Below are 24,099 nucleotides of genomic sequence, written 5' to 3'. Positions count from 1 at the left end.
TTAAAACTAGATTCTAACAGCCACATTATTAAAACACAACGTAACGAAATTAATAAAAATTCAATGGTATAATACGTTCTCTATGGCACTCAATTAATAAGAGAAAATTAGCTTGGTGTTTATGTTTTTGCAAATAAGCAGATCTTGCGTGAATTCAACTATTTCAATAATTTAGAACAACTATGCATAAACTATTAACAAATATTTACATGATTATGTTTGCATTTTAAAGTTTGGAAAACATTATTCAAGGTCTCGGGAATATTTTTCAACTATTGATATACACTTAATATTCCTAGGAAAGTAAAACATGAATATTGGTAGGTATTATGCATAAAAGAAAATTTATGAATCTTACCTCATTTTCTGCAGAAATTTGCACAGACGTTTTATAATTAACTGTTTTCTTTATTTCTGCCTTAACGCAGCTTACTATAAATACCCTACTATCTGACATTACTTGAAAACAAATATTATTCACATGCTTTTCCTTGAACAAGAGAAGGCCCTTTTTATTGACATCAAGAAAAGAGAAATCACTTCCAAGAGTACTTTTTAATTTTTCACAATAGCTGTAAATTTCTAAATTAGAAAAATCAATTAATTTTAGTGGTACATCTGCTATAGACTTCACCGTAAACAGCGCACGTGCGGAGATTGTTGTCACTAGATCACGGGACCACTTTTTTCCTCTTCTTCTCTTGCGGAATGTATCTCATTCGCCCCTAAAAAAAGTTTTAGCAGTTGAGTAAACACTTTAACCGTACCCTCCATTTTTGCGCTGTAGAAGTGCGCAGTAGCATTGTTCTTTCTATTACACAAGGCAACCGTTTTCCACTTCGTTTTTGCTCCTAAGCCTGTGTTTAACGTTACCGTTTTGTGTAGTCATCTCATTTTTCTGTTTTTTGGAGAAAAATAAAAGAACTGGTCTTTTCAAAAGCCGATAAAATCTTCAAGTTTGTGCAGGACATCAGAAAATCTATGTCTACCGGTATCCAGAATTTAAACACTTTTGGTAAGTGTAAAAATGCCCTTGAATATCATATAATTTTCTGTTACTTATATGCTCGATTTTTACATGTTATTTTTTTTTTAATTGTAAAATGTTGTAATTGAAGCTATATTGAACAATGAAAATTAAGTCTTGACTAACTTGCTCAAGTCGTTAGAGAGTTCAATGTAGGTCATGGCCCTGTCCTCGCAAGTTAACTGCGCAATACTGTAACCCTTCTTCCTCATGACTTTTAGAGCTGAAATGGAAATCTGCCATCTTAGATTTTTCAAAATTTTGAAGCATTTAATGTAAGAAATTGTAAAAATAGATTTGCAAATTTAAAACATTTTGCAAATGTACCTTTAATGTGTAATACGTAATCTCTGTGACCAAAGCTTCTGATTCACATTAAATGAAAAAACTGTTTTTGATATTTCATTTAAGTTCTTAAATAGCTTTTAGTTTAAAATTTCATTTGGGAATTGTGTTTTATAATTTCTAGTCAGTTTATTTAAATTTTACGTATTAGAATGTGCTTGATAGCATGGGACTTTCGTGTTTTTCACCATATTCATTTATCATGTGCTATATTGCGATTAAAATTTTCACAGAAAGCATTGTGATTTAATTTATAGATTCGATTGCTGATAGATTTTTGTAAGGTATGAATAGTATTCGAAACTTCAAATTGAAACTGATGAATTCTTTTATTTTTTGAAAGAATTCATATTTATATTTTCTAGTGAAAGTTCAGTCGTACGAATGTGATAAAAAGGCTTCGATTTGTGTTCTGCAGTCTAGAAAATATCAATTTATGATTTATGATGGGGGTTTAAAAATTGCATACCTGCCTGTTGTATCTTAGTCTTAGAGTATCTTACTGTCTCAACAGTCTGTCTTTAAGTTAAGAATTACGTTTTAAATTAAAGGAAATGTAACAAACAACATTCCACCACAGGTTCAGTATAAAAATTTAGAACTGGCATTTAAAACTTGTCGGTATAATATATTTTTGAATTATTGATAATAAGGGAAAACTGTACAAGATACAGTACCAGCTACCTTTTACTATAGTTCATTTCAGGATTTATATTATAATTACACCTACACATATATCTAGCTCTCTTTTTAAAATTAAGAAATCATACATACTCTTTTAAAATCAGTTTTTTTTTAAGTCATACAAAATTAAGTAACATATTTTTGTTAATTTGCATAATTTGGAGATGTGACACGTAAATTATGGGTTCTCTAAATTTGGAGTGTCCATATTGTTCTCATTAATGTTTTTTATTTTTCTGATTCTGATAAATTTTTCTCTGTGAAATATCTTAAATTTCCATACTGTAGGTATTTTTTCTTTCGTTTTTCCCACTAAAGTGTAATTTTTGGACCTTATAATAAGACATCTGTTAAGCTTTGAATGTAAACATATTGGAAAAGTATTATATCTTTGATAAATAAATTATCCACTAAATGAGTTATTGTAATGTAATATTAATGTAATAAATAGGGTAATTTGTGATTCTGGCAGTTTCATGTGAAGTATTTCATGCAGAAAAAATATCCTGGAACTTTTGGTATATCTGATTGATTGTGCAAAAAACATTTCCTTGGGAAAAACCTAGGAGAGACAAAGCTTCAAGCAGAGCATTTTCATCTCAAGTTTAAAATATCCCAAATAGCTGCCTAGGACATTGGTTCTAGCAAAACATATAACATATTTCAACTTTCAGTGGTGGAATAACGAGCTTAGTTCATAGAAAAGTTTCTCCTTACCTCATTCGTTGGTAGATGTAATAAAAACATTTCATAACTTTTCAAAGCAAAAAAATATTAATATACAGAGTGTTATGAACATGGGCCAAAATTTTATTCTTTTGTGCAAAATGTTAATTTTTACGTTATTTTGAGAAGCGTACTGATAAATTTCATTTTTAAATACTTCTTGGGAAGCAATTCCGCAGAGAACCTGGTAAATGTAAACATCGCCAACTTTGGCGATAATAGTTCAAACCTGGTAACCCAGCGGATTTATCCTATTCCCTTGTTCGAAGTTTGCAACCATTCCTCTTGCGTTCATTTTGTTGAATTATCACTGTCATTGTTCGCATTTGCAGATTTATGTTATTCTTCTCTTATTTATTATTTTTTCTGAATTTTTTAACAACGAACAGATAGAAATATTTTCGTAGATAGATGCCGGTTCTCGGTTCGGGATGAAAGGAAGAAAATACAGCGAGAGGGGTGAATGCTAATTTGTAACACAGCTGTTCGCGTTGTGTTCTTAATTATTAACGGCTCTAAGAACCATGAGGTTTCCGACCTCTAAAATAATTTGTTTCCATAGGCCGCAAAAATGTCCATGTGCATTTCAAATAAGTAATATTTTTGTTTTTATTATTGGTTATTGTCATGTAAAATTATGAGAATAAATCAATTTTTATGGCGTAAAATTTTAACAATATATTGTTAATGCTTTTCTAACAATAGCCTTTCAGAGGATGGCAGGTGTGACATAAATAGATGATTAAATTGAAATAAAAATGTTATTGATTATCTAAGATGACAGAATAGTTTGATGCACCATGGTCATCAAAATTAAACCACTGCTGGTGTAAGAAATACATTGTTTTCTGTGTTAACTGGAATTAAGACAAATTTTTTTCGTTTATCCGGTAATTACCAATAACAACATTCGTCTTCGAAACAGACATATCCATTCCATTTGAAATCTGAGGAATTCGAAGAGATGAATAATAAAATTTTAAAATGGCACAGTAATGCATAAATATTCAGTAACCAATCAGGGAGCTGATTACATCACGCATAGAATTAAAATTATTTAGATAATCATTCATAATAAAATCATTTTTAAAACAAATGCAAAATTAAATTGTATTTTAATATTTAACAGCCATAAATAATGCTTAAAACAGATTAAATTTATAGATATTAATAAAACCAATTATTTTTTAAGTAAGGTGATGTTATTGATTACATCATCCACAACATAAAATTGTATAAAATATTATAAACAAAATTTTAATTTCAAATAAAAATTCAAAATTTAACTTATTTTTAATATTTAGAAGTCATAAATAATATTTAAAGCATGGAATTTGTGCATAATAAAACACATTATTTTAAAAATAAAATGACAACAAAGTATCGGTTACCATAAATAACTTATCCAGCAATGGGTTTACCATAAGTCGTATTACCCGCCAAAAAAAAATTTCCAAAGTCTGTGCAACCGTCTACCAAAGTAGCACCTTTTCATGCATTTTGTTTCTCTTAACACGAAAAGATATCCTCTCTATGGAAATGAACAAAATATGGAAAACACTGCCCTCGCTGTGGAGACTTAACCATTAGCCGCTAGTGATGCGTAGACGCAACAGCCAAAATAAATGTGTATATAACTGTAACTACAAGATGATTTTGTCTAGGGAATATAATGAAGATTATTATTTTACTCATTCTTTGTATGTTCTGTTTCATGTTTTGGCTGCTTTTAAAAATGCCTAGGATGAGGTATCTTGCATTAGAAGAAGCCCTTCAAAGATTTTTTGATGAAGAAACAGTTAATAATGATCAGAATGAAACTGATATTGCTGTTCCCCCAGAAAATAATTGTAGAAGCTAGTGATGAAGAAGAATGGAATGATGTCACGTAAGAAGTAAATTTGGTACTATTCGGTTTCGAGGGCCGTAAAAAATCGCCAAACTATTGTTGATGCCAATGCTGCCAAAAATAATTGCAGCAAGAAAGGAAGTATAATAGTAAATAACTATTTAAGATTGATGTTTTAATTTAGATGAAAGGTCAATTTCATATAATACTTTTTTATTATTATAATTTATATGAAAAAGGCTAAACATGACTGAATGGAAGCATAAGAGTAAATAACTATTTCAGATGATTATTATAATTTATATAAAAATTGCTAAACATAACTGAATGGATGCCTGCATCGCTATTTCGCTACCGACTTATCAATGAAGCATAATTTCATCTCGTTGGTTGTTCAAACGTAATTTTCTATAATGAATGATGCTTTTCTTTGAAAATATTCTCCTATTCACTAAACATCCATAGTCTTATTCCGCCGACATTACACGAACACAACACTCTCCTTTTTCCACAGGTAAGAGCTCTTTTTTTTTTTTTTTTTATTTTCAATGTAAATTTATGTTATAAATGTTTAATTCAATATTTGTTATTTTCACGAGAAAAGAATCATTCCTTGTAGTTTTGGCGGTTAATGGGTTAAGACGGATGTGAAATGAAAGATGTTTTCACGTTTTGTAGAAAGGAGGCTAACTTGGCTTTGAATTATCCTCAGAAATAACCTGCTACACGAGCCAATTTTGTTTACCTAAGCTACTTTCACATGTATCTTATCTCTTCATATGTTGCATTCTGCATGGACTTCAGTGACTGCAGGGACAAATGAAAATTGTTTTCGTCATGCACGATTCTCAAAAGTATCAGATTCTTTGGTGTCAAAAGAAATGGAGAAGGAGGGTATTAAAACTGAGCAGACACTTAATGAAGTGTTTGAGAAAGTTTCTGTATTATTGGACTGTCCTACTGTATTATCGAAAGAATTTGTTGCAGTAGTTGATGATAATGTGTCTACAGCCCTAATTATAGCAGACAAAGACATCCTGGAGTTTGTTCAAAGCTAAAAAAAAGATCATTGATGCAGATTCTGACGACGAAAATGAAATGAATAATGCAGCTCCTGTTCCCACATCATCCGAAATAAGGAACATCATGAAAAGTGTGCACAGTTATTTAGATGGTGAAATGAATAACAAAATGGACAACATTGAACAATTTGATGCCAAAAAAGACAATGCTAAGAAAAATATCAGATTATTTTCCCAAAACTCAATAAATGTTTTGTTTTTCAAAAAAACTTGAAAATATTGTATTTTTATTAAGTTCTTGTAGATGTTTTTGTTTCATTGATTTTTATTAAGTGCATGCATATATACATATTTGTTCGTACTCTTATAGACTAAATTTTGTTGAATATATGTTTTATTTTTTTCCCCCAATATCCTTTAGCATGAAAAAATATGTCAGTCCCATCAGTTTCGTTTTAATAGAAAAGGACAAAACTCTCTGACCGGAAAAATACGATTTTTCACTGTATTTAAAATAGAGAAATACCATTTCAACAAATGAGCATCTTTCCAATTAGAGCTGGCTATGAACTATAAATAGCAGTCTTTGAATATTCATACATGTTGTATTAATAAAAGTCTGTTAATACTTTTAAAATAATTTTGAATTATTTTAAAAGTAAGTGAATGTGCATAGTAACTTTTTTTTATTCTTTATATGTAACAGATCCGTTTGCTGATGCCATTCGGGCTGATGAGCAAGGTGGTCAGGATAAATTAATCCACGTTAGAATCCAGCAGCGCAACGGTCGCAAAACACTTACAACAGTTCAAGGAATTTCAGATGATTACGATAAAAAGAAGATTGTAAAAGCATGTAAAAAGGTAGGCAAGTTAATTCCATTTGAATAGTTCTAAGTATTAGAATTAATTTGTGGGAAGAATTAATTAGCTTTTCCTGTCTCCTTGAATAGTTATTGGAGTTTCTTCAAAAAGATTATATGAATATATTCCTGTTTTTTGGCACTTCATGTAATCATAATTTATCAATTTTCTTCGCTCAGATTTCAGAGAAATGAGTTTCAGCTTGTCAGTTTTATGCTTTCTGCTTGTGTTGTATAGAAGTATTTAGTGCCAAGCTTTTCTTTAATAATTTGTTTATTTAAGTAGTAATCATTGTCTTGAAAATGTAACAGGTGTACCTTGGTTTCATTTGTTTAATGTTAAATCTTCACATCTGTGGGGAAAATGTAAAATTTATTGAAAAGAACTGCACTAAAATTTTTTTCTCGGTCAGACAAGAGTACAAAAGTAAATCAGCTGAAACTGAATGCTGAGGCACTTCCCTAGATTTACTTTTAGTTTGGATGGCAAAGCAGGGTTAAACTATTTCTGTCAAAGCTATAAGAGTTCTGAGCAGAGAATAACCTTCATGGATTGCATGAGAATGAGGAGAATGCGATGCAGTTGAGATACTCTGAATAAAATAATTATATGCCTCCCTCCCAACCAGGTATCTTCGATTTCTTTGGGTCAGAGAAACTTGCCAGCTGTGGTTCGAGTCTAGTTTTACAGTCTTGCATTCTGTGTTAATTAAAAAAAATGAAATAAAATTTATTTATGCATTTAAAAAAGCTAAAAGTAGTTACAGTGGGGCAGAAATAGTATATTATATTAAGTACATTCGAATTTTAATATGAAATTATAGAATGGAATAACAGAAAAATTATCACTGCTAGATTGAATTTGCTATGTTTTGTAGCAACTTTTTTAAGGAGTAAAAATATATGAAGATTCTCAATTATTTTTCTTGTGATCTTTTTTCTGTCATCTATCCAAGATTAACAAATGTTTTCTGTGAAAATAAATTCTGAATGTTTCCGTATATCCTTCTTATGAATCATTACAGTAAAAATCATGTGCAATCAAATACGGTTAATTGGGCCATCGGATAATCACACCGAATCGTAAAAGAACTGAAACAAATCCTATGTATGTAAGCCTAATATTATTCGCTTATTTGGACCAAAATTCCGTTTAATCGGGAAAAAAAAAAAAAAAAAGTGAGAGCGAGTAAACGGAAGCCACTAGCCGGCCGCGTACAGCGGATGTACAGGTGGTCTGTGACGTATGGGAGGATCTGTAGCTGCACTTCCCAGGAGAAAGCTTTATCAGGTCTGGAATTCCTTAAAGTGCATGGCAAGAGCAAAACCAGTGGGAGGTGAACACGCATACCATTTTCTTTGACCTTTCTTAAAACAGAGCCACCAGCCAGCGAGGTTATTGGTCTTGCTGCTTCACCGATTTTCGAGGAAATGAATAATAGATTCTCCGGCTCCACCTGAAAGGAATTCCCGTCTGTCAACCATGATTAAAGTTTACACGAGAAAGCTATCATTTCCCCACCCTTTTGCAATGATTTTTAGTGCGAAAGCTTTAAATGGTGAGCATTTTATTTCTCCTTCTTGACCTCAACATCTTGACCCCGAAATACCAAGGTTTCTTAAGACTAGTCAGTGACTGTAGGCTTGTGTTGTCTTCCCTGCCAAAATGCCACGACGGGACTTGACGTTAGCTGAAAAATTGGTTTGCTGGGACTCGCCAAGTCGCCATCAGGGATATAAATAGGTGAATGTTTCGATTTGAGATGTATGCCAAGTAGATACTCAGATAGAAAGCCAAATTATTAATCTCGCAAATTTATGCTTACATGATTGTTTTTCGTAACGAGGTATTTTATTTAGTGCCTAATTAAAATTAAGAATCAGAATTTTTAAATGAAAATCTCCACATGTTTTATTATGAAAGGAAAAATCAAATGTGCATGCGTACAACATTAATTAAAAAAATGTTTGTGGCTTTGAGGTCTGGATTTTAGATCATTCCACATTTCGGACTTTGTACTGTATTTGTTGCTTTTTATTTTTATTTTTATTTTTTTTATTTATTTTTTTTTTTAAATACAAGACTTGTATTATGGTACAGAAGGATAATATTGTATCAAAATGTTGCTAGTAATAGATTGTATCCAGAACATACTGTGTAGTGTGATTGTGACTAGTGTTTACATTGTATCCAGAACATACTGTGTAGTGTGATTGTGACTATTTTAGTCATCTATATTATTGTGATTTTCCATTTGTTGAATTATGGATTGTCCAAATAGATGTAATTTTTAATTTTATAATTGTGCAAGGGATTGTATGTATTTTTAAACATCTTTTTATGCAAGGGATTCACAGTTATAGACTTCAAACAAATTTATGACAGGTGTTATTTTTCATCTATTGTAATAATGTGTGCCAGAAGGAATTTGCATTTTTGAAAATGCTAATGGTAATGAATGAATAACAGCAAAAAAAAGGGGGGAGAAAAAAGAAAGAAAAAAAACATAAGGGATCATAACAATTTTAATTGTCCTCATGAAAGTGTAATTTCTGGATCTTTCTCTATACTACAGGAATTACAAAATTGCTATATCATTGTCTTCTTGGGTAGTTGCCAAGTTGTTTGATGTGAATCAGAAAATTAGAATTCTCCACATCAAAGTGCGATTAGTAACTGGATCATAAACTAGTCATTTGATGTGAAAATAGCGTAGCATACATTTTAGGCCAAAGGGAAAATGGAGCTGATGCGAGACATTATACTGCTATGTTTTTTTGTGGTTTTAAAGTGAGGTTAAATCAAGAAGAATGCTTTCAATATCTACAATTAGCATTTGTAAATTAAGAGCCATCTCGTGCTTTTTTATTCAGATGGTTTATAGAATTTTACATAGGTTGCAACTCTCTTCAGGATGAATAACACACAGGAAAGCAGTTGTCAGCAGTAATCCAAGATATGTGTGCCTTATGGAAAATGTTAATCATTGATAATCGCTGCATCTACCAAATAATGCTGAAGAAAACATTAGTTTCGTCGCCATAAATACATTTATTTATACATATGAAAAAATTCATTTGCCGTTGAATCCCCCTTCCCTAATTTAACTCGGCACCAAAAAGAGGAACGTGTCAGAATCAGTGTTTTAAAAAAAAAAAAAAATTTTAAACTGTAGATGGTAGGCGCTTGGTACTGGCGCATTGTAACTGGTGATGAAATACGATCCCATGCCCACAAGGGTGAAAAAGACAAAAAAGAAAAAGAAAAAAGAAAAACAGTAATGTATGCTATTTTCATCAGAAGTACAGGACTGGTCAACGTCATCAAGCTAGAAGGAGGGAAGTCAAGTCACAGCTGTATACCACTAAGTGTCCTTCATGTTCCACCGTAGCAGTGCATCTTCTCATTCGGCAAGATTGACAGTTGATGTTCTTGAACAAAAAAAAATCGAAGCGATAGAACATCCATCGTATTCACCCAATCTAGTTGTGTGACTTTGTTATTTTTTAATCTAAAAATAAGAACTTGGTGGTCGTCAGTGAGATTGATAAGGAATATAAATGCATTTTTTTCATCAATTAGAGGAAATGAATGGCTTGAAGCATTTGATCTTTGAAAAATTCACCTACAAAAGTGCATTGATGCTGAGGAGACTAATTTGAACATACCTGAAATCCGCATTACGTCTCAAAATCTAAACATTCAGTTTATAGGTTCTGGAAACCGCAACATTGAGTATGAAATATCGAAGAAAAAATACTTACCGAATAATGACGTCATAATTACCAAATAATAATGAGTCATAATGGAAATACCAAATTATTGACATCATGATATGTTTTTCCCCTCTAATCTGCATCGAGGTAAAAAAACAGACGATTCACTCAACTCTTCTTTCAAGTTCACGATTCACATTGTTCTATTTTCTGAGTTTTGTTATTTCATGAGATTATTTAGTGCTACCTTTTTTTATCATTATATTTTGTGGATAAATTAAGAACATTTTAAATTTCAGCTCTTTTTAATACATTTACAGATAAGAAATGCACTCGTGATTTTACTGCTTGCAACGTTGAAAAACGTGAACACGTTGCATTGACGGTAATGCAAAAAGTGCAAATTCTGCAAAAGATGGAGACAGGTGCTACTCCTCGGTTTATAGGAGAATCGCATGGAATTGCGATACGATTGTGTATGATATGCGGAAAAATATAGAAAAGCTGTTGAAATTGTACAGCAACAGTGATTCTAACACCGGAATCCGAAACTGGAAATCTCTGCATGAGACGAAATTGGCAAACATCAATGCTGTATATACATAATACAATGAATAACATAATAAATTTATATATGTAATAATAATTTAATGCATATAATAAGTTATAGCAATAATTTAATTAAATGTATCTAATGCGCCTTATTTATTTTGCACTTTTAGTCTGAATATTTGAATATTATCTCTGTCCTGAAATCCGCAAAATCCGAACAACCTTTGGTCCCAAGCTTTGCGGATTTCTGGACTTCTGTTGTATAACTTTTATGTATTATGTATATCTCGAAAATTTCGGTGATCCTCGTATCTAGTTTGGAACTAGCCAGACCATATTCAAGTCATCATCTTATTAGCAATGACATTTGCCTGTATGTGATGCACATTTGTTAGGCAGTCTGTACAGTAACCCTTGTATAATCTATTGGAAGTGAAACGTGTTTACTTGTCATCTGTATGTCAAAACCAAAAGCATTAACTATAATTATAAGGTTGGAATATGGTTTGAATGCTGATTATATTTAGATATGCATTTGTGTATATACCACCTTTTTTCCAAAAAGTGTCCTGAAATAAAGCATCAGTCTAATATATGATAAAGTTTTGTTCCTATAATATTTTTCTTGCTATAAGAGTTTTTTTTTTTCCCCTCTTTGTCCTGAAATAAAGCATTAGTCTAATATATGATAAAGTTTTGTTCCTATAATATTTTTCTTGCTATAAGAGTTTTTTTTCTTCCCCTCTTTGTACCTAAATTATTCTTTTTCTGTTTCTTAGGAATTTGCATGTAACGGTACAGTTGTGGAACATCCAGAGTATGGTGAAGTGATTCAACTTCAAGGTGATCAAAGAAATAACATATGTCAGTTTTTGACAAAAGTTGGCATTGCCAAGCCAGAACAACTTAAAGTTCATGGTTTCTAAAATCGCCTTAGTCTATGCCTGCAATGTGGAGTACATTCCAAATTAGGCCGATTTGTAATAAATCTGAAAATCATTTTGCTTGTTTTTTAAATTTATACTTTTTGGATTGTTACAAAAGCAGAAAAAGATGAACTCAATAGAACAAAATAATTAGACATTTAGATATAAAAGCATTTTGTTGCGTAAATACCTGTAAGTTATCCATGTGACAAATTTTAATAAAGTTTGATTTTGTGTAATAAATGTTAGTTTTTCTAAATTTTTGAATCATTTGCACATTGTTGCAAAATTTTATAACTGAGCATAGATTAAAATAGGGTTATTAGCAAAATACTTGTTCCATAATTGAAAATGTCAATTTTGAAGAGGAATGTTTATTTTTTAGTGCGGGATATTTCAGCAGTGTTATGCTGTCAGTTTATCTTCATATTTAATAATCTTTTGTAAAATTTTGAACTTTCTGGTATATTTATGTACATATGAGAATTATTTAATTATGATGTTTAACATTAGGTCATATCAAAAAATGCTTCCTTTCATTCTTAGTTTTCACTTTCTGTGTAAATTTCTGTGAGAATGTACCTTTATTGATTTTAAACAGTTGTTGAATTTCTGGAATATTTCTTTAAAATATATCATGATTTTAAATAAAACAATGCTTTGAAATTATTTGATATTTTTCTGTTATATATTTTGTAACTTTTGGAATTTAAAGATTATAATTATTACAACATGTTCGCTTTCCATTATGCCATGTTAAGAACATGAGGACTTAAATATGTTGCCCGTTTTATACATGTATATAATAATAACATTTGAATTACTCTAATTTTACATGTAAGTGTGTTTGAAATAAAAATTGAAGCCTTATATTTTCATACAGTAAAATGCATTTTTTTAACCTTTGACGCTAATCTTGAAGCTTGGAAAGGTCCTACAGAATTATACTATAGACTGTTCGTATGGTCCTTAAAAATTCTGAATTTCGGCCAAGATCGGCAGAAGGTCCTTAATTTTAATCATCTGAAATTTCTGCCTGTTTTTATAACTGCCATTTTGAGTGTGAATTAACATTTTGGAGGAATATGTTTGGCGATTCACTGACATATATGGTTATCTTTTGAATGGGTTATAATTTATTCCTAGTAAAACATAAGCATTTCAAAATTCATTTTTCTTAATGAAGAGCTTTTAAACAACTTTTTGCTTTTGGTGATGTGAATTCTTTTATTTAATGGTTCTAAATTTGCCGATTTTAAAATAAGTTTTTATAGACAATTTTTAATTCTGAGGTCTGGGAATTTTTCAATTTTTTTTAAACATTGTACCATTAAATTTCATTAAAATAATGGTAACATATTGAAATTATATTTAAAAAATAACATTACAATAAAACATTTTTATTTTTTGCTGTCGTAATGTAAAATTTCATTTTGGTAACTTATTATACAACATTTTGAATCTGAAAAATAAAGAAGGTGTAATGCTATAAAGCACAATTTATGAAAAATTTCGTACTAAAAGGAAAATTAGCTATATAATTAATTAAAAATGTCTTCTATTAATTTTTTTCAAAGTAAGAGTTTTTCCCATGTAATTGTCTCAGAATATGCATCAGTTTTCTCTATAAAATTAATTTTACACTTTGCTTCCCTTTTTTTGTCACAATATTTTTAACTTTTTGCTATTACAGAACTGGTAGGGATAATTTTTCTTTAGGATTTTAGATACTGCAGCTTGGAAAGTTTTTATAGAAAAAAAAAGTAGAAGGATTTGAAGGCAAGATTTATAGACCCACGATTCCAGAAATGTGTGACGAAATGAAAAATGTCTCCATGTATTAACACATAATGGATGTATTTTACAGAAAATTTGCTATGAATTTGTTTCTTTTGGAGAACTTCTGGAAGAACAATGAAAACATAATATTTGAATGTTTTACTTCTGAAACTAGAACCTTTTTCTTAACATGTTTATCTTCTCTCTATTTTCTCTACTTTTTACTAAACACAAGCATGGAAAATATTAAAAATGCTTCTGATCTTAACACATGGACAGGCATTTTTCCCACCTAATGCAGTCTCCTGTAGATTCCAAGTTCTGCTTCCAATACCTGCGCTAAATCCTAAAAGTTATGACATTTCTAGATTTTGTTGCTCGGTGTGTCACTAAATTATAAAATTTCTCCCACCAGCTGTATAATTCCTTACTATATTTCTGAATTTTGATATTGCTAATAAAAGAAATAAAATTAGCAGCTTTTTCTATACATTCTAAATGCATTTAGTTATTCTTATAATAACAGAAGTCCTTAATTAAGTCAAAAAATTCTAAAATGAAAAGGAAACGTGCTGAAAAAAGAAACAATGCATTTAAAAAAATTATTATTCAAAGATATGTACAGTTATTATGTAAATTATGTAGTTGTTTATGATTTCAGCCTTTGCTATAATTTCCCATTTCTGTTTCTTCATATGATAGAGTTGGGGCCCACCAGCGGCTGAGCGGTAACATTGCTGAACACTGGTAGTTTGGTCCAAGGTTCGAATCCCACGAACGGGCTGGCTGCAAGGGTGCTTTCGTGGTTTTCCCCATGTTTAACGCGTATACGAGCCAGTTTCCCTTAAAAAGTCTCACGAAGGCATCACTCCCTTAAGGCAGATGGACCTCAAGTGCTTTACCGTAATCTAATAAACCAAACTATATGATAGAGTTACTCAGCCAGCTTAAATCAAAAATAAATTGTATAGTCTTTTAGTTTAAATTTGACTGTTCTTGTTAAATTACATCACCACGAGCTGTAATTGATTTTGTTACCATCAGATCATCCCTTTATGTTCTGAGCTCTTTTTATTGTAGTTGCTTTCAGACATAGCGACAATTTGCTTCACATTTATGAAATTTTTTTACTACTTAGCTTTTACCAGATCGAGTAAACCTTCATATCTATATTGTAAACAAGTTGACACGTTGAGATAAAGCATGCACAAACTAGTGAGAACACCGAGTTGCATATCGAGACAAATTTTCGAATTTCCGATTGTTAGAAAAGATGTTGAAAGAGAGATTAGCCAGAATGTCTGGTAAGTCTTCAAATTAAAGAGATTCATAAATAGTCTGTTGAGTGTTATTTAATAATCCTAATATCATTTAAGAATCGGTCATAAATTACATGTATTTTCAACTGCAATTTTATTAGATTGTGATTTTAATAGGGCTTTTTCTAACAAATTTGTTAAAAAATAAATATATAATGACTAATAATATCTAACTATGTAATTCAATTATTTTTAAGTAACTGCTTACCTTTAAAAATTAATCCTTACCATGGTCACAAGATAAAACACAAAAATGTAAGAATTCATCTAAAACTTACTCTTCACATCTAGTGAGAGTTAAAGTAATACAAAACAACTTATCACCTGTGGTGCTTTAAAGGCTTATTGGAACCTTAAAGTATATTAACTATGTTATAACCCCTGGAACTCTACATGAAGCTATGACTTCATGCATCAGACAGAGCTTGTTCTAATCAAGAAGTCTTTCTCTAGGCAAGCAGCAGGGATGACATCATCTAGTCTTTAGTTATGAATCATGCTGATTATGACCTTGCTTCTCATTTTAATCTATGCCACTTGAACATAAAATCTACCTGCTATTTACTAAACTTGTAGACTGAATAAGTATGTGTCAAAAATGAAACATTAAGAAGGGGGAAAAAAAACGTATAGGTAACAGTTAGTAAAGCATAAAATGTCACTATCTTCTTTCCAGTATGTCCATTTATTATAAGTGTGAAGTAAATGCTACTTGATTCATTTTATAAAGTTGATTAATTTTATTAATTCATGTTTAATAATAATTCATCCTACTTGTGGATTTATTTTTTTTTAGGATGGTGTTACAAAAGTGAAGTTCAGGCATAGATAATATTTTTAATTGAATTTATTCAAAACCCATTTACTCATAGGTTCTTTAACTTTTTCATTAATGGTCCTTAAAAGTACTTAATTTCCACGTGCAGAAATGTTTATGAACCCTGTATACACCAGTCTATGCTAATCAAGATTGTTGAAGCTGTCATCCTGTACAAAATGCTGCAATTTTTGACAGCAGCATGGATTCAGAAGAAAACACTCAATTTGTCATCAATTTTATAAGAGAAACAGAACTCATCTTCCAAAGGGCACTAGAATCAACAAATTACTCTGGGATTTCCAGGGTACATCATCATCATACACGTCATTAATTCTTATCTTACAGATAGATTTTTTGTTATTGTTATAACAATTATATATGCCATCAAATTCATGGGGTCATCACCTAAAGAAGTTGGATTGGCTGAATATTATTTTTTATTTGTGCAGATGACATATCATACGACACTACACTGGCCATGTATGCTGATGACACATTCCAAATTATGACTGAAAATGTGTCCTCGAGTTCAGTTATTCAAGCACTACAACAGCTCACTGAATGGAGTCCTAGTTTCCAAAATGGTAAATATCTATTAATGTGGACAAGTGTGTAGCAGTTCTCTTCACCAGGGAAAGAAATATGGATCTAAACATGTCTGTTACTATGTATAATACTGCCATCACTTGGGCCAGGCAGGTTAATAATTAGGGGTTATTCTTGATCAAAAACTCGCATAGAACCCCCCGCATATCACATAATGCTTCTATGTTCCGGCGGCCGAGTGGTAAAGTCGCTGAACACTGGTAGTTCGGTCCGAGGTTCGAATCCCACGAACAGGCTGGCTGCATGGGCGTTTTCGTCGTTTTCCCCATGTGTAACTTGTATACGAGCCAGTTTCCCTTAGAAAGTCCTCCACGAAAGGTATCCCTCCCTTTAGGCAGATAACCCTCGAGGCTTTGCTATAATCACACACACACGCTTCTATGTTCCGGCCTACTAAAGCTAAATTATTCCACTTAATTTTGTGTAACTCAGTTTGATATGTAGATAATAAATTAATCGTGTATAACGCCATGTTACAACCAATAATCACTTTGTAGGGTGTTGGTTACACGTGTAAAACCAATCTTAACCCTTTGACGCACACGATATTATTTTTTAACTAAAAACTCTAGAAATTGAATATTATGATCCTAGAGACAAATTACGAATTTAAAAAAAAGCTACTCTTGCCCATTGTTCTGTGGGTGGTGGTCGCACTGTGAAGCCACCACGTCTAGGACTTTGAAACCTACTGATGTAGTAGGAAAAAAAAAACTTAACCGTTTTCTGCACGCGTTTCCAATAAATGACAAAATTTACGGATTTAAAAAAAATCTATGTAAGGATTACATTATAATTTTTTTACATTATTTTACAAAGTAAATTGCCAGAAAAATTAAAAAATAAACATTTATGTAATTTTTCTATAGCAGTGAAAATATAAGTACCTATATAATAAGGACATTTGGATAAATGGATTAAAAAAACTCAATAAAATAAGGATAAAAACTTTTTTTTTTTTTTTCAAAAAAAATTCTTTTTTTTTGTGACACTGTTCAAAGCATGTTTTGTCTTTTTGGTACATGCATAAACCCACATCCCACGTTGCACGTTTCGCACATAGATCTTGTTCTATGAGGTTTCTTCCTTGTGCTACAAAATGTACACTGCCTGGATTTAAATTTCACTGGTATATGCCCAGCGTTATTTAGTTTCTTTCATCAGGCACATGAAATTTGTGGTTATGTTAATGGGGGGCTTGGTCTTTTTGGCTTTCTACGGATCATTCATTTCCCATTCATACTTATTTTATTCGTATTTCGTCTCAAAATATTCACAAAATATTTTAAATTTAAGTAAAACTTTTATGCAATTTCTATTTTTAATTGTAGCAAAGTATATTTACATTAAATTTAAACCACAAGAAATAATTTATAAAATCACAATACTAGCTTGGAGAGCAAGTGTGTTGATGTCAGAGAAAAGTATTTGGAAAAGAAAGACCTTTTTACTTTGCAAGTGCATGTATTGTTTAGTAATAAATTAACTGTGGTTTTAAAGCCCTTTATCTATATCCGGGTAAAAATAAACATTCCTATATGAAAAGCAAGCGAACGCCATTGAGAAGCAGACGCTAGTGGTTTCAAGGCGCGACCACCGAGCCTCTAGAGGATTGTAAACATTGTGACACAACGCTCTAGTGGCGCAGTAGTCGCGCCCTGAAACCACATAGCAAATGCGATACATATAGAGGGTTTTTTTTTTTATATATGCAGTTTAGTTACTGCAATATTTTATTGTTTATAATAGAAATCATGATGTGCGATGACTATTGAAATTTAAAGTTGTTTATATTAATAAAAGGAAGTTATTTCGTCTCATCGAAAACGAATTTTAAAAGGCATCCAATCTGAAGTATTAATACCTAAAACATATATGATTCTACAGTCATTTTGTGTTATTTAGATGTAAAATAACTAATCGATTCATTTTCACTCAAAAATTTCGGAAAAAAGAGGAGGAACAAAATTCGGAAAATGCTGGTTTCAAGGCACGACCACCGCACGTCAAAGGGTTAACCAGTTAACTGTGCTTGACGAGTATACTCATTATAGAAAAGCGGCACTGTTGACGAGTATACTCGTCATGCGTATAAATGAAATGGAAAGATAAGAGGGAGGTTTATTTAGTAAGTAGTGTACAAAATGACGATGTAATAGAGAAAAGAAAAATAATAACAGAAACCCGAGCTAGTGATTGATTATAATAAAAAAATGGGTGGAGTGGATATGAGCGATGGAATTATTATAGCATACTCCACAGCAAGTAAACGACTACAAAAAGATATTTCTCCATTTCTTAGATATTATGTGTCTGAGTGCATTCATATTATATGAAAAAAAGTAATGCAACATTATCGCGTATCAACTTTTTGCTCAAATTTATTGACACTTTTGCGATGCATCCAATTGAAAGAAATAAATCGACATAAACTTGGCCATTTAGACCTAATATAAGCGGATTATATACCCAGAACATCGAGAGAAAAATAACAACCCTATGCGAAGGTGTTCACATTGCTACGAACATAAGATCAGGACGGAATCGCATTACTAGTGTCCGATTTGTAAAGTGCCGTTGTGTATAGTACCCTGTTTTGCTGAATATCACTCTACAGCAGGAATTTAAATTCTTACTTTTATAAGTATAATATTTAATTTAATTTATTACATTTTTAGTTTAATATGTATGTAATATATACTTATGTTAACCAAAGAAGTAAATATTAGCAATAAAATTTTCTATTTTATAAAATTAAACCCATCTATTTTCATCAAATGTCTTACCAGCGCAACTTACTCTGTGATTGATGAATATACTCGTCATGGCTCGATTATGGCAACATAAAATGGTGCGCACTCTTAAACGAAGCCGCCACAGTTAACTGGTTAATAAACTACAAGTGCTTCAGAGCACAACACGGAGACAGTAATAGTAAATTTTTTAGTCCTATTGAGAATGTAAACAGCGAAAGTATATTGATAATATTATAACTTTCATAATAGTGTAAATAAAGAAAGATCTGGAGTAGTGCATCTTCACTTAGATTATTTACTTTCGTTTAATAGTTACTACCTTTTTCTGCATTTAACTTGACACCCAGTTCTGTACAATTTTCCCTCTTCTCATCAATCCAGAGGTATTTTTTGTTAACTTCTTACTTTCAGCCTATCAGAAAGTTTCTACTCCTCACATCACTAGTATGCTAACACAGCTCCTTACATCTGGTGATTATATGGTGAGCAATCAGCATCTTACTGACTCTTTGGAAGTGTTTATTGCACTTTGATTTATCACCCACGAAATACTAGCCAGAACTACTATCAACTTCTTCATGCATTACACACAAGATCAAACTACATCCTGCAGCTTGTAACATGTGACCTGCGCATCTAAATCATTTGTTAAGCAAAGCAGTTATTTTCATGTCATAGGCATATTTTTAGAAACTACTTTAAAAAATGAAAGTTTGGAGGAAAGAATGTACCAGTAATAATATGAATATTCTGAATGACATATTTTCTCCATTTTATGAAATATACTTTTGGTAAGTTTGTTTACAAAGAAAAACTTTGGCAAGTTAAAATTGGCATAAAATGGAAAAGTAATTACCATTAACTTCAGCAGTTTTGGGGTGTCACTAATATATCAATTAGATATGACTAAATCATATCTGATAACATGTGAAACAAAACTACCATGCGTTAAAAACAGAAATCGTAAACTAATCTCTGCTTCCTAAATTGGAAAATAAGAAATTCAGTTAAGTATAGGAAGCAAGAGGAATATACATGAATGCTTTGGGTGAAAGCCTTAATATGATTTGATATAGATGTAACATGAAGTGAAAATAGTTTCATATTTCAACAGAAATAGTTCAAAAGTTAAATCGGTTTTAAAAAATGTTACGGCCACAAAGAGTGATCAATATTTTGAGAGCCATGCACTAAAGTAATTCATAGGAAAATATGGGTCAAACGCTTAAGCGTGTTGGCATTTTTTTTTTTACCTGAGCCTGCATTTGGACATGGTCAACTTTTTGTTGCCTGTTGAAAAGTTTGTGAAAGAACAGATGTAAAATTAAAAATAATGGATGGTCCTCTGCAAAGCGAGCTTAAAAATGATGGAAAGATCTACACAAGAAATATTGTCTACAAAGAGATCTTTGACATGTGAATTAATATTTTATTATTTAAATCACCTTTATTTATTGAGCTAGCAGTGGCTTTTAAGAAATGCACTGCCAGTAGTTTCCTTCATTGCACTCTACTTTAAGCAAGTAAAAGGGGCAGTAACTACTCTACTTTAAGCACTGTGGGGCAGTAAGCAAAGGGGCGTCCTCGCCGCCTGCCCTGGGTAATTCAGTTTGAATTAGCACAAATCATTTTAATTACAATTTATAATATCTAGAACAGCGGTTATTTCGTATGACTGCCGGGCTTTCTAGTTAGATATAAGCAAATGTGCATAAAATCCAAAGCACCCATGACTTTTATCAATATTAAATGTATTTATGATTGTTGTTATAATAGAATAGTTTAGTGTGATTTTTGAAGTCTCAAAATTATGTCTGTTTATGTATTTTATTAAGTCGAAAATATGCTTTTCTGCCTTCTGATTAAGTGTTAGCTATTTATGTTTTGATGGTAAATCAGTAAATTTTATTCATTTATTATTATTTATTTTCCCCCATAGTGTTAAAAACCAAAAATATTGTGAAGTTCCTCAAAAGCTATTTTTAATGGTATATGACTAAGACTAATTATGTTATTATTTAGTTATAAATAAGACTGTTATGATTAGTTTATGTTATGAAGATTGTTATGTCTTCATAACATAAACTAATCATAACAGTTTATGTTATGTTTATATAATAGTTTATGTTATGACTAAGACTGTTGTGATATTAAAACATGAAAGACATTATTAACAAAGGACAAAATAAATTAATTTATAGTAATAAAAATAATTTACTCTATAAATTAAATTATTTAGCCTCTTCTAGCTCTCAAACTATATAAAGGAGTATCTTCAAGGGTAAAGTAATTAAAAAAGATAACAGTGAAAATGTTTCGTTTCTGAACTTTTAAGAATTGCTTTTGCAAATAAATTATAGCTGCTCTTCCTCTTACCTTCTTTTATAATTTATAAAAACATCTGGTGATTTCATAATTAAACTTTTATCCCAAATATTAAATTAGGATCCTAATTTTTAAACTCTGTGTAAATTTCCTACGGAAAATTTCTGTTCTAAAGAATACAGTTTTTTTTTTTTTTTTTTCTTCCAATTCTTCTAAAAGAAAAAATTATGGATTAGTAATTAGGTACTTAAGGAAAAAAATTTGTATTTAACTATTAGCAATTATGAATTTAAACTCTTGCTCATTTAATTATTTAGCACATTCAGTTATATTTCTCATAATTCGAAACTTATCATGTTATTCGATGAGGGGTAGGGCTATGGCGCCCAGGCACCCTGGTGGTTAAGCACCGCAGTTCAACTACTTTTCTAAAAGAATACAACTCTTTTTACTCTAATTGTATGACAGTTATATAATTTTTTATTCTTCTCAGATAATCTTTTTAGAATATTCAACTGTTTGCAGGTTTGTAGTAATTCCTGTAAGCACTGCTATTTTTCGACGTGAAAAGCGTAGTTTGAATTAGGATTATGTATATTTCATTACACCATTTATTTTTCTTAAAAAAATTATTGAAATTAGCAGCTACTCCTATGTAAACAGATAAAGTAGTGATAAATGGTGACTGGATAAAAGCCTCCTCCCCCCCACAAAGAACAATGATAATTGCCGCGCAACAAATACCCGAACAGGTAAATGCCCACACAATAATGTGCCACAAAGAAGATAATAACTTTCCCATTATTTTCAATTTATATAAAATTCAGGAAATAATAAACAATATGAATAAAAAATTAATGGCAAATAATAAAACAATTGAACATATTTTATTTTAGTGTCCGGCTGATTTTAAGCCCTATGTAATATAATTCAGAATATTATATTTAAACTTTGAATAAACCTGATAAAGGTGAAAGGGAATGTTAGCCATACTACATCTCCTAATTCAAAAAAAAAAATTGCGAGAAGTATAAATTGTATGTTAATTTGCATAATGTACACTGAATAATTTTTATTACGCTATAAATTATTTAGCAGTTCTTAAAAATTTTTTATGTAATAAATTCAATATATAGAAAGAAGAATTATAATGGAATTTCTGTTTCATTAAAAGAGTAAAATGTGAAATTGTGAATTTTTTTTTTTTTTTTTTTTTTTGTGTGTGTGTGTGTGTGTGCATTTGGAAATACTATTTTAACAGGCATTAAAAACAAGGTTTCAAAGAATGTAATTAAATTTTAATTATTTTGCTGTTACATTATTTAACATCATTATAACTAGCAACATCGCATTGACATTTCTGACCAATCTGTTGCTCCTACGTTTATCGAATGTTAGATTTCCTATTTCGGAGTACCTTCTATCATGACCACGGACTAAAAACGGCAGTTTGAATCAGCGCTTCTTTTGCTGACGTTTCTACTTGGAACAAAGAGCACCCACTCGTCTCCATATCATCCTGCTAGTAACAGACTTGTCGAGCGCTTCCATCGCTCTCTTAAACAGTCCCTTAAATGCCACAGCAGCCCTCGATGGATGGAATCTTTACCTGTGGACTTATGTCGGCCTTCAAGTCCTTTCTTCAATGTACGATGGCAGAACTGGTGTATGGCGCTCTCCTCTTACACTTCTCACTTATTTCTTAGACCCTGTGGCAACCAGGAAGGTTGAACCATCAGAATTTCTCAGTCAATTACGCAAAGCGATGAAAAGGTTATCACCTAAACTGTCAACACCACATGATGTATTAACATCATATATCCATTCGTACCTTCAAACCTGGACCCATGTCTTCCTTCATAGAAATGGCATCCGAAAGCCACTCCAGGCACCTTACGACGACCCCTGCTTTTCGAACAGCAAAGCATGTCAACTATTCCACCCACAATCGAACGTCTGCAATCAGTTTTAAATGTCTTCTTCCTGGTTGATGACTGTCCATCTGGAACTGTTCCACCAGTCTCAAATGCATCAACCTAGCTTCCGCCTGCTTTCGACTCTAAGCCAGCTGAAAGCTCGAAGAGTACTAAAGCACCAATAGTCACCCGCTCCGGATGGAGGGTTCGATTCAACTTTGTATCTCGAATTCTTTGTGCCTTCGGTACTTTGGGAGGGGGATGCTGTAGGAAATTGTTCCCTCTCTCCCCAACAAAAGACAGCACTTGCCTGAACTTGGTTTCTTTCAAAAATTGCAAAGGGCATTCTGGGATTACAGAATGTTCTGTTTGGACAATGCTATTTAGACCAGCATGTAATCTAGTTCCTGTAACCAAAAAAAAAAAAAATATATATATATATATATATATATATATATATATATATAGAATATTTAGAATTATGTAGTTGTCGGTGAATTGGGCTTTAGGGTGTTAGCTTCTTTTGTTTCTGTACACAAGAACCTCACGCAACCGATCTGATTATAAAAATATGAGGAACTTTATATAACCGCTGGCTGCCCAGATTTATTGCATTGTGCTTCATCACGCCTTATATTTCTTATGATTAAGCCACGGAAGAAAATGCTTTTTGAAGATACGGTAATTTTATCGTTACATAATTTTACACTACCTGAGTTGTTCAGACGAGCTTAGGTACGAAGAAGGGACTTTATAACTGTCCATTCTTCCGTCCTTCCTGTAAAGAATATCGCAAGAAACTGCTATTTTCTCATAGTTTTTACGGGTAAGTGATTTAACTTCCTCTTTCAATTCAATTTCCAGGTT

At 31.5% G+C, this 24,099-nt stretch overlaps 1 protein-coding gene across 1 annotated transcript; it reads left to right on the top strand.

Moving 5' to 3' along the window:
- The first annotated feature begins 804 nt into the window (after positions 1-804).
- Positions 805-12,380, top strand: eIF1 (eukaryotic translation initiation factor eIF1). Its single transcript, XM_035359336.2, has 3 exons — positions 805-1,015; positions 6,360-6,517; positions 11,565-12,380. The coding sequence occupies exons 1-3, from the start codon at positions 982-984 to the stop codon at positions 11,709-11,711; spliced, it is 339 nt and encodes a 112-aa protein (XP_035215227.1). The 5' UTR covers positions 805-981; the 3' UTR covers positions 11,712-12,380.
- The last annotated feature ends 11,719 nt before the right edge of the window (positions 12,381-24,099 follow it).

The sequence above is a fragment of the Stegodyphus dumicola genome, chromosome 4 (assembly GCF_044657685.1).
Source record: "Stegodyphus dumicola isolate Sdum_Otavi_A_Nest chromosome 4, ASM4465768v1".
NCBI lineage: Eukaryota > Metazoa > Arthropoda > Arachnida > Araneae > Eresidae > Stegodyphus > Stegodyphus dumicola.
Note: the sequence above shows the minus strand (reverse complement) of the source record. Positions and strands in the feature narration are given on the sequence as shown.

Coding starts and splice junctions, on each gene's coding strand:
- eIF1 (XM_035359336.2), top strand. CDS start 982: ATGTCTACCGGTATCCAGAATTTAAACACTTTTG. Junction 1,016..6,359: donor CCAGAATTTAAACACTTTTG/GTAAGTGTAAAA, acceptor TATATGTAACAG/ATCCGTTTGCTGATGCCATT. Junction 6,518..11,564: donor TTGTAAAAGCATGTAAAAAG/GTAGGCAAGTTA, acceptor TCTGTTTCTTAG/GAATTTGCATGTAACGGTAC.